This window comes from Dermacentor andersoni, chromosome 11, assembly GCF_023375885.2.
Source record: "Dermacentor andersoni chromosome 11, qqDerAnde1_hic_scaffold, whole genome shotgun sequence".
NCBI classification, from domain to species: Eukaryota; Metazoa; Arthropoda; class Arachnida; order Ixodida; family Ixodidae; genus Dermacentor; species Dermacentor andersoni.
In genome coordinates, this window is record NC_092824.1 from 111,064,925 (window position 1) to 111,081,667 (window position 16,743).

General features: G+C 45.3%; 1 protein-coding gene across 3 annotated transcripts in view; it reads right to left on the reverse strand.

Moving 5' to 3' along the window:
• The window catches only part of Klp31E (kinesin-like protein 31E), a 117,148-nt gene that overhangs the window by 4,573 nt on the left and 95,832 nt on the right, over nt 1-16,743 (reverse strand). For all 3 annotated transcript variants that reach the window (XM_050186345.3, XM_050186344.3, XM_050186343.3), the window contains 7 exons: nt 14,560-14,679; nt 13,156-13,295; nt 11,907-12,090; nt 6,517-6,681; nt 4,581-4,701; nt 1,198-1,368; nt 123-331 (listed from right to left, as the gene is read on the reverse strand). In XM_050186345.3, coding sequence (XP_050042302.1) covers nt 123-331; nt 1,198-1,368; nt 4,581-4,701; nt 6,517-6,681; nt 11,907-12,090; nt 13,156-13,295; nt 14,560-14,679 — 1,110 coding nt within the window. The remainder of the gene's footprint in view (nt 1-122; nt 332-1,197; nt 1,369-4,580; nt 4,702-6,516; nt 6,682-11,906; nt 12,091-13,155; nt 13,296-14,559; nt 14,680-16,743) is intronic.

Below are 16,743 nucleotides of genomic sequence, written 5' to 3' on the forward strand. Positions count from 1 at the left end.
ACAATACAGTTACATTAAAACATGAGAACACAAGTGTCCCAAATACAGAACATACAGCGCACATTAAGAGCAAACAGGAGGATTTTTAACTGCCAAACTTAAGAAAGGACTGAAACCCTTACTTGGATGCTGTAAAGACGCAGGACGAGTTTGTGGCAATGGCATTGATTTGTGAACCGTGTGCCTTAAGCTCGCCAACAAGCGAGCAGTTTTCGGTGTTCCACATCTTCAGCGTGCCTCCACGACAGCCACTCAGTAGCACGGGTGGGGCAGTACCATTGTGCATGAAATTAAGAGCGCAGATCCAATCCTTGTGGGCTTGGTTCAGCGACTACAGAGAAATTGCAGCAGGGAATAAATCATCTTGGAGCAATCTTGGGAAGATAATTAGAGAATAGGCGTGTGCAAATATTTAATGGTTTGGCTAATGACTAAAATTTTGTACCATTTCACAATGCTCAACAAACTTACACAACTAGCTGTGTTGAGGAATAAGTACATTTGATCCTCGTTAAAACGAAGTTGAAGGGGGAGCCTAAATTACTTCGTTATATCAGTCATTGCCATTTAGTGCAATATATGCCCAATGGGGTGCCAAATTGTAAACATGGTACTAAAAAGACGGCCTTGTGGCAGCGTAACTGCTACATGGTCACACATGCAATAAAATTTGAATAAAACAACACAAGAATCTTTGGAGTGTTTGACACATGACTTAGCACTTGACGCGGCAGCCTTTAGATAGCTGCCTTCTGTTCAATTGTGATGCTCTTTCGCGTCTGCTTTCCAATTGGCTCGCCGTGGTCGAGCAGCAATGTCGAGCAATGTCTGTGGTTGAGGAGGCAATGTGATCTCGGAGACCATGCCCAGCTACCTGCCCGCGCATCATCTCGTAGGGAGGGAGAAGCGAATGCACTATTCTTTTGCACCACCACACGTGGCTGCATGTGACCCTAGCTTGTTACATCTAGCTTGTTAATCTAGCTTGTTACATCCATTGGCATGAAAATTTTGCTTCACTAAAACGAGGTTTCAAATACATGGATCTCTATGCGAATTTGAAGGGAAATTTCATTTACTTTTTTAAATCCAATTTCGTTATAACGAGGTTTGAGTGTACTAGCATTCGCCACTCTCTTCAAATGATGCAGTCAATGCAAGTGGCATGAATTGCATCTTGTAATGGGCAGGACATACCAGAACATGGCACCGATTGGCAAGGTCCCACTTCTTGATGCACATGTCGCGTGAGCCAGAGAACAGGTAGTCATTGTAGACAGCAAGGCACTGGATCCCGTCATAGTGGGGTGGCTCCAGGTTCACCTTGGGGGTCAAGACCCCACTCCCACTCTCTGGGATTTCAAACACCTGTGCAGCACAAAGTGACAATGTACTTGGACAAGCGACACCAACAAAATACGACCACCCTACTTTTTCTGTCTATGATAACTTTTAACAACCACCCTGTGCTGTCAAAGTACAAACCTGCAGTATAAAAATGCATCAAGTTCAAACATAATTGATGATGTGGTGACAGTTTACCGGTACCAGGTACTATCTGGTGCCTACTGAGTACACGCCACATCGCATGCACTGCCATTACCAAATGCCTAGTTTCTAGAGCACAGAAATAGTTGCACCATGCATAGAACTACACAATACTTTATGCATGCCAAGGCAGAATTTTGCAATATATGCAAAGTCCTAAATTAGTTTTCAGGAATGTAAAAGTTTGGGCTAGTTGGTGGGTTATCCTGAATTATGCTTACAGTTGTGGGAGATACAGGGTTCTCCTCCTCCGTACTCTTGGGACAAAGGAACGACAACACAGTAGTGCAAACAATCACAAGGGCATTTATTGCACCTTTCATAGATCAATGCCTGCTAGCCGAGTTCATATCCCCAAAACATGCCGATAGGCGCGCGACAAATCTAGAAGTCCGACTCACCGCGTCCTCGCGAGCGAATATGTTCGCTCCATGCTGGATCCCAACGCCTGGTCGTTCGCGTGTATAGTCACGCGAATCGTGGCGCGTTCCAAGGCGGCCACGCGAGGCGGTCTCGCAGATGCATCGGTCGCCGCGCGCTCGCGGGAGACGTCCTCCGCCGCGCGCCGACCCGCCGGGAAACAGGGGCGCTGCACGCGCGGCAGGTCCGTGCGGCCTGCTGTCTCGAACCCAAGAGGCCAAGCGCCTTCCCTTTCGGCGCCCGAGTAACCCCGCCGCGACAGTCGCGCCATCTCTCGCACCGCGCTTGTACCACGCCGCGGGCGCCAGGCCACGCGAGCCGTGCGGGAAAACAGCATATCAGGGGACGCGCGAGAGTCGCGCATCCCCACATCCCCCCAACCTTAAATCACTTCTTATTCCGGCGAAACATGTCACACGGTCTAACATCAACACGTGCTTCGCGAACAAGGTGGTACATGCAACAGTGGCCGCGCCGGGGAAATGTCCACACGCTGTCCATAACATGCGAGCCGACTGTCCTTGGGGTACACCGCTGGCGTCCGCCGGTCACAGCAGCAGCTTTGCAGACTCGACGGCATCATTCCAGGCCAGGACTCCGGAGACGACGACGCAGTAGTCGGTACGAGCAAGCGTCGCTCGCGCCGACGCGCCCTGCTGGCAAGAGCCGCCGTAGCTGTCGGTGACCGCTGGCTCCTTTGTCCGCCGCCGAGGGTTGTGAGCTGGATGCAGGAGGCCGCCGAAGTCGCTGCGCCGAACTGGCCACAGCATCACCATCGCCCGGGGTGACTCGATCGTAGTCCGGGGCAGCAGCGCAGACGATGTGCAGGTGACAGCAAGCCAGGGGTGACTCCAATCACGCTGCGTAAACTCAACACACTCGGCAAACACTACAGTAGTGCAAGGGAGAGGAATTCTGCATGCGCATCGCCCACGTGGTACGATGTTCAGCTCGGCTAGCAAAAGATCGGGCAGCTACTCAGATGCTAAGTTCACGTGAACGAAGCTCGCTTTCTTGAGTCGAACGAGTAATTTCAATTCGTGCGAGGCTAACTAGAATGAGGGAAGCAACTTGCAACACCTCAACGCCACGGTCCACCAGGTTGTGTCCCTCCACGTGCGACAGGCAGCTTCGTAAAGCCTTAGGCCTAAAGCGTCGCTACTCTGACAACAACCGGCATCCAAAAACAACACTCAAAATGAGCGCAAAACAGGCAGCCGCGAGGAGACGTTAGCTTTGTGAGGTGGTCCTACTCCGCTCGGTGCACACAGCATCCGAGTTGACGGCGCCCACCGTCCCAGACGGTGTCGGAGCGCCCGGTGCCAGGCCGCAATACCAGTCAGCCCGTCATGGCACCCGTGGCCCGCGGCCACCCGGCTCCCAGAGCCGCGACTTCATCCGAGTCAAAGAGATAGAAGAAGCTATTTACATAAGAAATTCGGACCACCCACGAGGCTTCCGTACTCACTCGTTTCAGGCTTGCCACTGCTCCGCGGGCACTCAGCCTCGCTCTCCCAGGATGAAGACCACGTGGCTTTCGTACAGACGAATGTCATTAAGAAAAAACACTTGCGAAAAGGCTTAGCATGTTGACAAGTCCAAACACACTACAGCCACCGTCGCCTCTCTCAAGAAAGCACGCCGCCGACGCTAGCGATCAAAATCTACGCTAGGCCTACGCTTCGGTTCAAACAAAGCTCTCGAACGAAGCAAAACTGTTTAACTATCGTCCGATGCCCCAAGAGGTCCACGTTGGGCAGCCAGATGTGGGAGATACAGGGTTCTCCTCCTCCGTACTCTTGGGACAAAGGAACGACAACACAGTAGTGCAAACAATCACAAGGGCATTTATTGCACCTTTCATAGATCAATGCCTGCTAGCCGAGTTCATATCCCCAAAACATGCCGATAGGCGCGCGACAAATCTAGAAGTCCGACTCACCGCGTCCTCGCGAGCGAATATGTTCGCTCCATGCTGGATCCCAACGCCTGGTCGTTCGCGTGTATAGTCACGCGAATCGTGGCGCGTTCCAAGGCGGCCACGCGAGGCGGTCTCGCAGATGCATCGGTCGCCGCGCGCTCGCGGGAGACGTCCTCCGCCGCGCGCCGACCCGCCGGGAAACAGGGGCGCTGCACGCGCGGCAGGTCCGTGCGGCCTGCTGTCTCGAACCCAAGAGGCCAAGCGCCTTCCCTTTCGGCGCCCGAGTAACCCCGCCGCGACAGTCGCGCCATCTCTCGCACCGCGCTTGTACCACGCCGCGGGCGCCAGGCCACGCGAGCCGTGCGGGAAAACAGCATATCAGGGGACGCGCGAGAGTCGCGCATCCCCACACAGTGCAAGGCTTCACGTGGATGCAAGAGACCAGGACATTGACAGCGCTGACTGTGTCCTAGTCTTCTTTTGCCCATGTGAAGCCTTGCACTGTAGGCATAATTAGCTTTCAGGCATGTAACTATATTGAAAAGGCCATTAGCTGTATGTTTCCTGAATTGAAAACAGCACAATTAAAAGAAAGAAACCAGCCCACCTGCCATTTTTGCCAAACCTGTGCAACGCAACAACTTTGTTGCATGAGAATCAAAAAGAACTGGCTGCAGAGCATGTCGCTGACCTTAATATAGTGGTCCTTGGAGCCTGTGATCACAAGACTGGAGTCGTTATCCACTTCGTCTACTGCCATGCACATCACTGCTGCCTGGTGTCCACCTGCCAGCTTGCCAACACAGGCAAACCTGAGAAGGCAAAAACAAAGCTTTGGCACTATTGGGAAAGTAAAGATGTTCATATACTGTAGAAAATCACTTTACATCCCTGGTAGTTATATTTTCCCATATTTTGCTCTGAAGCACTGGTCCTTTTTAGTTTCCATAAGGTCATGTGTTTTAGCTTCCAATTTGTTAGGTTTCTCTTCCCTATTGTTACATCAAAAACTGGTACGATGCACCAGCGACACAGCGTCGTCCATCAGCGGCCCTTGTGTTGATGGCCACATGTCATCACTGAAAACGGTCACTTCACAGAACCTGCTGTACGAAGCAGATGATTTGCCATCGCTGTGTTCAGACTATCGCCAGTCTCGGCACTGCTCACAATTTCAAAAGCCAAGAGGAAGTGGACGAATGCAAAGAGGAAATGGACAAAGGCACAGGAGTTCACTCCACATCTCCACAATCATGGACACCATCTCGGGAACCTTGAACAATTACTGCTATATAGAAGTCTGTGGAAACTGAAAAAGAAAAAAAAAATGCTGCAAGGTGCTTGGAAAAGGGCTGGTATGTGAAACTCGACACCAGATTGAAACCTCAATATTCATTTAAAGAATGAGAAGAACTTTTGTTAGTCACAACCATATAAAGCCAGCAGATAATGAAGCCAAGGAGAGCATAGGGGAAATTTGTAGTATTTAATTGAAGTGACCGTAGAAATGATAAGCTAAACGGAAATGAAAGTGGATGAAAAAACAACTAGCTACCAGTGGGAACCAAATGTACACCCTCCGCATTAAATGCAAGTTGATCTACCAATTGAGCTACAGAGGCAACTGTTCCTGCACCCACATTCTTGGGTGTTTATGTATGCATACAAGATCTAACTCTGGGAGTGTTAGCCCGCACTGCTCATGGCTATGGCAGCAGACGTAGAACATCCTTTTGACAGATGGCATCACACAAGTAGCAGGCAGCTGGCCAATAAACCCCCATACACTACCTGAAGGCATCAAACCTGCTGGTCATAGCTGTGAATTGCACTAAATATTCAGTATGATTCAAGGCTATGACTGCTCTAAATAAGTGTGTAACATTTAATCAAACTGCTAGGCAGCATTTTCTAGCTTTACTAAGCACATTCTTGATAGTTTCCTATTAAACTTCAAATAAGGTTGTGTGAAAGTAGCTTTCTGTTTCATTGGCAGTGTTACATCTGGTACATAGAAAAAAATGCAAACAGCCACAAACGACTAACACTCTCCAAATGGTGTGTACATGCAATCAATGCGATCAGCATGGATATGTACCTAAAGCCCAAAATTGTTTGCCTCGATCATATATTCTTTCCGCGGTCCCCTAAAAGGCCTATACTGAAGTTCTACTGTACTTGATAGATGGTGGTTTTAAGAGAAGTGAAGGAAAGCCATGTGCCACTATTTGCAAAAACAATTCTCCAATCAAAACCGCCACATTTCTTAGATGCCAGTCCCAGTCAACAACTAAAAAGAGTTTGGACAGAAACAGTCAAAAGTAACTGATAGACAAGCTTTTGTAAAAAAGAAATACTTTGCCATGCAATTGTATACAGCCAATCAAAACAAAGTCCTAGACAGACCATAACTGAGTAACTTTACGGCATACTATAATAAAGGCTCAAAGACTGCAATAAAATAATTTGGAAGTTGAAGCTCCACGTATACAGTCAATTATCACATACAAAGAAGTAAACGTAAAATGTTTCCTTGTCGTACAGTCATTAGTTCGGCTGTATGGACAAATGCAACGTTCATCAACGCATGAATCGCACACATTTCAAAATGACAAGGGAATGCTTACCTCCGGATGTCCCAGATGCGAACAATATTTGAAGCAGCAGAGAAAAGCAGGGTACCATATGGGCTCAACTCTATGGTATTGATGCGCGTCTCCCCTTGTGGAATCTGAAGGCTGCGAGATGCTGACTCTGCCACAACAGGCCCACTGCTACACTGGCCTGAAGAGCTGGCAGAGATAAAAACGAAAGACCACTTAATGTCTACACTCCATTATTTCTTTAAAGAATTGTTCGCTAAATGTACCAGTGAACAAACATCAAGGAACGAAGGTTTTTGGCATGGCAAATTCGGTAAAATACAGGTCAAAACTAACGGATAAAATCAAGCAAAATCAAGTGGAAAAGTGAAACATACTTGGATTAATTTTGCGAAGCTCGTGTACACCACATAAGCTATGTAGAGAGAACTATAGCCCACATCCCTTGCAACCAGTACCAAACATGTAGCAATACGCCATCATTATTTCTGGCAATGGAAAGTGCATTTGCACGAGGAAATACTTACTATAGACAGTTAAACCTCGATATAATGAAGTAGGTAAAATTGGCAATTTGCTTCGTTATATCGAAAGTTTGTTGTGTAGAAATTTGACCCGTTATGCAAATAAGTACAGTCCTTGATTGATTTTTTCTACACGAAAAGGGGCCACAGAATTTTCCCAATTATTGGGTAACCAAAAAAAGCAAATTTGATAGACAAAACAATTCGTTTTGATGGATTTAGGAGTCTGCAACGAATGGTACGGTTTCATGCTAGGTCGACGATATCTTCACATTGGCGGTACGAATGAAGCGAAGCCAAGCATGCTTTCGTGTACACTCCGCTTCTGTGGCTGATAGCGTCACCCGTACTTGGACGATGCCATCATGAAACGCGCCGGCGGCGGGGAGAGAATGCTCCATCTGCTCCAACGGGTCACCGAATTGCGAAACCTTCAATACTAAATGTGCAGGAAGACAGCTTACATGACGTCACGTTGTCTCGGCATGCCCACTCTGAACACGCGGCACATTACCTCTAAAGCAAGGTGCGTGGCTGCTTATGCACTCAACCGTGCTTACAGCCATGCATAGCCACGGCCGAGAGACGCATCAGAAATCGTGACACACGCCAAGGAAAAGCCCGGAAATGCATCTGTCAGTTATTTTTATATTTAACAGCCACCTATTTATCAATCCAGGGTGTCTACCAAGTTGACACTTACAAATTCCCTAAATTTTCCAGGTTCTCCCCGAGTGCCTTTGCAAAATTCCCTGAATGATGCAGAACTATGTTTTATGTCAAAACAGGCTGAAACCATATCGACCGATGCTGTCGCTCTCTACTAAGCATATGAAAAAAATTAAAGAAGAACAACTTAATTCAATTTGAATACTAAGGAGTAGTGTTTACGTTATTAAAAAAGGGAATAGAAGGGAGGAATTAGTAAAATGCACAGCAAATAAAATGTCTTCGAAAAAAGTTGCAAATTGAGTGGGATATTCTCAAATAGAAATAAAAAGGAGATGCATATAGAAGCAAATATTTTCGAATATGAGCTATTTCTATCAACTGATCACAAGCTCAGTGGTATGAGGCCCGAACTTTGTCACAATTGAGATTCTCTCTCAACAGCTTGTAAGTCAACCTCAACTGTCCTGGCATACCATCAGCCTGCGCATGATGCCTCAGGGTTGTGTTTCACTGCTTTAAGGAGTTTATTTTGGTTTGAATGAGGTACACCTGCATCTCGGCATCAGCCAACACTTTTTTGAGCTCAAGCTCCTTCAAAGCAGTGGCAGCACGCTTCGTTTCCCGTTCTTTCCTCAATGCGTAGGTCCTTTTCTGTTCTTGTCCTTCCGCCACTCGTTCCCCCACAGACCATTTGAAGCAACTTCTTGGTCAGTTGCACAGTCCACATCCGATTTTTTGAACTCCCTAGGGGCCGTGAAAACGTCCGAAAAATCGGTCATTTGAAAAAATTAATCCCTGTCATTTACTGCCCTTAAGGGCTCTAACCGCCACAGTCACATTCGAAAACGCTCTAAAGGCCTGTCGGTACACGTATTAGGCATATCGGTGCTCATACAGGAAATACTGGAAGAACGCGTGTATAATTAAGGAATACATATTGTGTCCCATGGCAATAGCGCCTTCCCACGCTTGTTATGCTTCACTACAATAATTTTGCGTACGCTTCACCAAGTAACATTTCTGTACAGAGGCGAAGCCGACTTTCAGGAACCGGAATTATGCAACGCACCGTGCTTTCCAAGCTTCTAGACCACAAAGGCGGAGTCCGTGCCATTGCTGACAGCAGCGAATTCTTTCAATAAAAAACATGGCACCTAACAGCAAGAAGCTTCACAGCGAACGTCGAAGCAGCTAGGCCTAGCATTGCCGCAGTGGCGGCTACAGCTGCCAGCAGATGTGCATGCGAGAGCGCCGGTTCGAGGCGGTGAGGTAATCATAATGGCAGCAGTGGTGGCTTTGATTAATGCCGTTTTGGACCTGCGGTCACGGCAAAACGTCCAGAAAATCGGACGGCGAAGAGTTCTTGCGTCCGAAATTTCAGACATTCTGATACATTGACTCTATGGCGGGGTACGTGGTGGTGCCGCGAAGCCGTCCTTATTATCGGGAGTCCAGGAAGTTGGTCGTTGACTGTACACTGGCAACTCCTCTAGCCGACGACAGGGTGTCAAAGACGATTCATTACGATTCCTGTCTGTTACTCGAGCCAGCATTACCGCGACTTTCGACCCTTTCAACAAAATTACAGCTAATTTTCCCCGATAGAGACACACATTCCCCGAGTTTTCCCTGAGTTTTTCCAGACTACTCAAGATCACTAAGAATTCCCGGTTTTCCCGATTGGTAGACACCCTGCAATCACACATGGTGAACCATGAAAGCCTGAAAAATGTGAATTTGCATTTATTTCTGGAGACTAAAACCTCTATATATGATACAGGGACAAAAGGCAGGAAGTGCCCAGAGGTCACCGATCCTGCCCAGTAGTAGCAGTGCAGTGCACATAAAAGATACACATTTGTTCGACAGTTTTGCTAATTAAACAGAATTGTACTGCATGTTGAAGTCTATACAGCACAAATTTATTGCTAGTTAAGGTAGTATTGTCAAGGTTATACACAACAAAGTACAATTACCATAAATGACTAGCAGTGTTCACAAGAAGAAAATACAGCAGATGTGTACGACCTTGGAGAACTACAACTAATTTTCCAGCCAAGCTGTTTCTTTCTAACAGTTTCAATAAATGTTTGTTTACTGTAAATATATTGCATAGTTTAAAAAGTTGCCCCTATAAGACTTCTGTTTGCAACCTTCTCCACACATAATGCTTCGGAGCACTTGTTGGAAATTAAAAAAAAAAAAAAGCCAGTAATTTATTAGCATACATTTTAATTGGCCATAACATTTACTGTGGTGTACTTTCTTCCTCCCAATACTAATCCACTCCCCTCTCCTGTATGTATGTATGTATGTATATATATATATATATATATATATATATATATAGTCCAGGGTGGCAGAATAAATTCTGCTTTGTTTGTAAAACACTTTCACAAAGCTCTGGATAGTTTGCTTGTGTAATTTACTGCAAATATAGTTAGTCCCCTGTCTCTTAAGTTTACTTACATAGTGGCCATACTGTGCCCTTTAAGTTTTCCAAATATAAACAATGTGTCTTGTTTAGTTTACAGAGGACATCACTGAAACCAACTATAAATGCTTTATGAACCATGAAAAAGGGAAAAAAAAACGACCACTCAGTAATTATTGGCAACGCTTATACCTAAACCAGGAACGTAAAAATTGTGTATCACATTGTACTTACCATGACCCCCCTACACTTTCCACGAAATGTAAAAGGTTAACGAACAGCTGTGTCGGGACACTAGGAAGCACCGCTTAAAGTGGCCATATTGCATGCTCTAACACTTGGAGAGAGATTTCTTTACCCAATCTCATGTAACTTTGCACAGAGAGCTTTCATAGGGTACCACCAATTTTCACAAAATTTTGTCTCAGTGGCGTTTATAGTTCTGCCAGGGCGGCGGGTTCAATTCTGCCCCTCTCGTTAGACAGGCTCACAAACTACTACACAATCGAATATTGGAATGAGTCCATAAAAGCTTATGCTGTGAAAGTGGCCTTCATTACTTTGAAATATGAAATATCTGCTGTTACTCCTGCTGGGAAATGAGCAATAGTGTAGCTCTTATTTAGGAACAGCCTGAAAACGAAGCCGACAAAATCAGTACACATGCCTTTAGAAAAGCTTCGGTTCAGTGACCTATTGGTATTGAAATGGCTCTGCAAGTTTGGCTAAGGTCATTTTCATGAAAATACACAGTGAAATTCGACAGACCTGTAAATGGTTTGATTAGATTTTTGATGGTGATATTTTTGATGGTGACAATGCTGTATAAACTATCTCTGGACAGAGATTCAGTAGTTGCAGCATTTGATAATCCAACCATTTCATGCCATAGAAGGCACACCAATCGTTGAGCTTGGCTGACTATAATACTTTATCCAGACCTCTCCATCCCCTCGCACGCAGGTTACATATAGCAAGCCGATTATATTTTCAAATACAATTAGGCGGTCCCAAGGAACTGGGCACTGTGCAAATAGCTCAAGTCGACACCTGTTAGGGCGGGAACAGTGCAGTGCCAGGCCTTATCTGCAATGAGAGTGCATGTGGCACATGCCACGCATCGCTCCCTACAGCACATCGTGAGGAGGCACAAAAGGCAATCCTTGCTGCCCAAGCAGGGGATACATAGTAAAGAAGAGAATTACTTACGTGGGCTCTCTGTTAAGAAAGAAAATCTAGCTTCAGCTGTATTTTTTTTTTGGACTCACCAGCATGCAGCCAAAGTGCCCGCTTTAAAAAGCGTGTGTGTGGGGGGAGGGGCAAAAGCCCCCCTTCTCCCTCCCCCCTGCCCCAGTAGATACGCCTATGATTTCATCCACACACAGTTCCTTACACAGTTCTCATGGAATGTAATGCCACAGGGAAACTAAGAACAATCCATATGTGCAATTACTTGAGAGTACCATGTCACATCATGCGGACTGTGACCTAACTTATAAGCTAAAATTATTCCGATGTCACACGGTCTGCAGATGGTATAAACAAAAGCTTAGTTAGCTTTAAAGTGGCATATTTCATTCCATAAGCATCGTACAGTTAATTTTTTTACATCAAGAAATCCAACAAGGCAGGCGCTATGACAACAATGATGGGTTTATTAAACTTCTGCACAATCCATGGCTCAACTAAAACTTGGGCTATCAGGAAGGCCACCAAATTTGCCAGTGCCGAATTATTGTAAGTTGATAGTGATGCAAGAAAGGCATGCAGCATTGCATACTCACAAGAGGGTGCGGATGCACTTGGCGGGGCTTTCTCGCACGTCCCACACTTTGATGAAGGCCGTGGAAACTGAATAGGTAAGGCGCTGGTATTCACAGTAGCGCACGGCCACGACATTGTCTGGGTGGCCTCGCAGGCAGTGAATCTCCTGGCCCGTGTGCAGGTTCCAGACCTTCACTGTGCGGTCTGAGGGAAAACAAAGTGATCTGCCTTTACGGCCCACCTTGGCAGTGACGAAGGTTACAGCTTTCAACATTGCAACTTCCTGTCAATATCAGTAATGTAGAAATATCTGCAATCTGCCTGCATCGAAATTCCGTCACCATGGCTGAAATTAAAGGCACAGGCTTTCCCTCAAATAGAATGTGTATGCACTCAGTCGAACCTCACTACAACTATGGTTCATCAAAAATGTGGCAATATTTTGAATTAACCTCAACCACCTTCCTGCATTATGCAAATATAGTGTACTGAAAGCTTAATAGAGAGCACGGAATTTTTTTACCAAGCCGATATAATGCCGTGAAGAGCAATGTATAAGAGCATGAAAATATATGCCTTCGAAGCTTTTTTTTGCAGCTGAATTAACAAACAGCAGCACATTAAATTAAATTAAATTAAATTATGGGGTTTTACGTGCCAAAACCACTTTCTGATTATGAGGCACGCCGTAGTGGAGGACTCCGGAAATTTTGACCACCTGGGGTTCTTTTAACATGCACCTAAATCTAAGTACACGGGTGTTTTCGCATTTCGCCCCCATCGAAATGCGGCCGCTGTGGCCAAGATTCGATCCCGCGACCTCGTGCTCAGCAGCCTAACACTATAGCCACTGAGCAACCACGGCGGGTTAAACAGCAGCACATGTGAAGTAATTAAAGGCAACTTATAATGATTTTATTCAAAAGAAATGTAATAGCTTGTCACATCAGTAGTGGTGAACATGTAACAAACGGATTGCTGATTGAAATACCTTTCATGTACTGCAAAAGAAAACGTATATTGCCCCATTCCATTAATTAAACACCTTTCTTATTCTCTAGGACACTCATTGTTGAATGCAAATGAATGCCAAGTGTGGCTGCAAGGAAAACAAGATTAAGTATGCTCAAGGTATTACAGCAACTGTGTGGCTTGCTGTAGTCTGAAATTGCATCTTAAGTGTTTATGAAAGACAATAGTATTGTGGTATGCACATTGTAGATCTCAGTAAAGTGGCAAGCAGAGTGCTAGCCATATTTAGAAGTTCACCTTTTGAAGCAGTGAACAGGACATCATCTGTGACAGCCAGGGAGAGAACAGCCTTGCTGTGGCCCTCTGCCACGTGCGTGCAGACCAGAGGAGAGCTCCGCGAGTAGCCTGGCTTTCCCTCAAACACGCTGATCACACCTCTGGGTTTAAAGAACACATGCACCCATGCTGACATCGCACATCAGAGAACAATCAGGAACGCTTTCAGCAGGCTTAATGGCTGTACAGCCACCGTGCTCAGCTACCTAAGAGCTAAAATTCTGGAAAATTATGGCAAGGGAATGGAGACAAGCCAGAGTAATAAGAGCCAAGCAAGTTGGTGTTGCAGTAAACGAGGACAAACAGTAAAGCAACCACAGGACGTGCTATGCTGACCTGTTGAGGTAGCTAGCGCAAATGTTATTCTACAATTCCGCACCATTCTCTCAATATGCAATTTGCCCTGTGGCATAGTTCTTGCATGGCTGTTCTCCCAAAGCTCCTTTCATTCCCTTTCATTTTATCTTCTCTCTCAAAAACACATCAAACCATCATATTTTCTTAGCTTCCTCTTAGTTACTTCCTGGAATAAAATTAGTGTTCTTAGAGGCACTAGAAAACTACCGAACAACACACTCGATTCTCATTTAACAAAGTTGCATGCAAGATGCAAATATCTGTTGGATCTAATATTTGCACCTATTTGCTGGGGTATTTATGTTTTGCTGCTAAATATAACCAGGGATGTCTAAGTGTTATATGCTGACATGGGTGGCAAACACTCTAGATTTCCTTCATGATATTTAGCAATTCATTATATCCCATAAGTCGTTGTGCCGAAGTTTGACTACTATCCCAGTCTCACTTCACAGCCTGGTGGACATGGGGTTGCAGCTTGTGCCAGTAATGCTGCAAGCTATGAAAGATGGCTGAAAGAACACACAATTAAAGGAAGTGTCAATTTCTATTGCTGTTGCTCAGATGGCTGCTTGGGTACAAAATTACAGTAACAGCACTTTCTCACCTATCTGCACCTGCTGTCTGTGATGTGATGGCAATTTCGCATACCCTTCCACTACTCATGCTTCACAAGGCCAAAATGTTCCATTAACTGCCACTTGACATCCAGAGAGCCAAAGACCAGTGAAGGCACAGTGGTCTAGACTAAATTAGGGAGAATCTTTTTAAAAGCTGATCGCAATGATTTCCTTTCAACCACTTCCATACTGTTATGCATGAATCTGACTTTATATCTGGGATGAATATGTTACATAATTGCTTCCAAGTTCCGAAAAAGAATCAATGGGTACAGAGGGACTGAGGAGGCTAACGGCACAAACAATTTTTTTTTTGCAATAGCAGCCACATGTTTTGCAAGCACCGCCTTACGAATACCGAAAGTGAGAAAAGCAGTAGGACAAATACCTGTCTGGCTTGACTAATGGATTCGTGGATGTGCTGGTGAGCCTGGAGAAGACATTGTTGTCTCGCACTTTCCGATTTACAGGGGGTGACGGCGGTGGTGTGGCATCGATGCCAGCATCTCTGAATAAAAATTTATGCATAGCAAGCAAGCATGTGACACTAATGTTGAGACAGACTAGCAGTTGTCCCTTCACAGTCCAACCTTGTCGTCCTGTTGTATGGCTCACAGACAGCTTTCATGGTTATACAGACAGGTCTGTGAGGTACATAACAGCTGTCTCATAATAACAGAGAACAGTAAATATTTTAGGTTGAATTTTAAGAGCTGTGAAACAATGATCAAACTATCAATTGCACCAAAAAAAGGGAAAAAAAATTGCTGCATCAATGTGCCCATAGGTTGCGAACTATCACCCAAGTTTATTTTGAATGAGATGCATGACAGAACCGCAATATGCATCCTCCAGTGTAATGATAGGCACCCATAGTAACAAGTGCCTTTACTTGGCAGTGAAGCTGCAGCGGTAGATGCTTACAGCAGCGAGAAGCACACCTGAAAAAACATGCAGCAGAGAGCAATAGCTGACTCAAGACTGAGAAAATTTCAACCAAAGTTTATTCGATGACAGATATGTGGGAACCACCAAAAACGCCTACAACCACTGCCGGTCAGGCTCTAAATCATTTCTTAAAATTAACTTTGGTTGGAGTTCTCAGTAGTGAATCTATATATGTGCTTTTAAATGAAGATGCGTGTTTCTCCAAATAAACAGATGGCGAGATGGCTGGCAATGAACTGTTCATTGCGATGTGGTCACGAAATTTAACGCAGCATGAAAGCTGCATCTCTGAATAAACCACTGTACACCGAAGAGAACATGAACTTGCAGACACTGCATTCATATTTTCTTCCCTGTCCTCATCTTGTTTGACCCACACTTATTTCAATATGATGCCCAAATGGTGACACTAGCTGCAGGCTGCAGTTATTGGCCAATGGCTTCCACAAAGTTTGTTGCCACCATCGCACAGCTTGCACTGAATCAAAGCGAAGCCACAGTCTGCCACGAATCTTATTATGCCCATGGCACAAGAATCAGTGGCGGCTACAACAATGCTCGCCAAGTCTTGCAAGCACATGGCTAATGGACTATGGTTCTTGTTCTCAGACACTGCATTCTCCACTGCTGTGTAGCTACACTTCATAGCGACAAGCACAAAGCAAGAAGAGAGTTGTTATAGGGCTTTGCACAACTGTTTTTGTACAGCTATTTTGTCCAGAATTTTTTTACTGAATTACAATACAGGGGATTACAAACAGCATGCAGATTTTGCCAGTGAGCCAAAATGAAAGCAATGCACTACTATTGCAGCACAGTTTTAATGCTGAACAGCTAAATTCAGAGTATTTCAAGTTAGCTTAACGTTTACCGTGGCTTAAAAGATGTCAGTGAAGCAATGCTTTAAGCAGACTACGCCACACACAAGTAAGACAAGGTTAGCTTGGGACTGGGACATTTTCAAACAAACATACACGGCCAAGCAAGAAAGACAGTCACTTGCATAACACTTTTAAGGCTATGTCCATTGTAAACTGCCAAACAAGGAACTGACTGAGCCTCTTGCCTTGCAGAGCAATGGCCGAACTGCAAGGCGCTGAAGACAGTAACATTAATAAGAAGCGAAACGAAAACAGGCTTAAAAGCATTGACATCTTTATTTTGTACACATGTGAACACTAAAACTATTCCTAACATAAACATACCTGAATCAAACAAAAATATCAGAAACAAGACATAACAAAAAAAGTTGCTTCAAGTTAAAGGGCTCCTGAAACGGTTTGGACAAATTTTGCAGATGCATAGGGTACAGCTAAAGTTAATCATTCGCACCACAACTTGTGTGAAGCGTCTCACTAAGAAGGCTACGGACAATTACAAGTTACCCTCCTCCATAGCCACGCATTTTCTCCTCAACTCGCTCGTCGAGTGATCGGGGCTAAGCTCTGCCTTCACTGGCTCTGTGTCATGATGGCACATCGTGTCGTCTACTTCCGGTTCTCTAGGAGTGAGTGCGCAAAGTCTCTCCAACCTCTCCGGCAGCTGCTTGCCAAGCGAGAGCTATCCAAGCAGCGTGCGTTGTGAGCATTCTGTCGCAGTGCCGAACGTGTCTGGTATTCTAGTA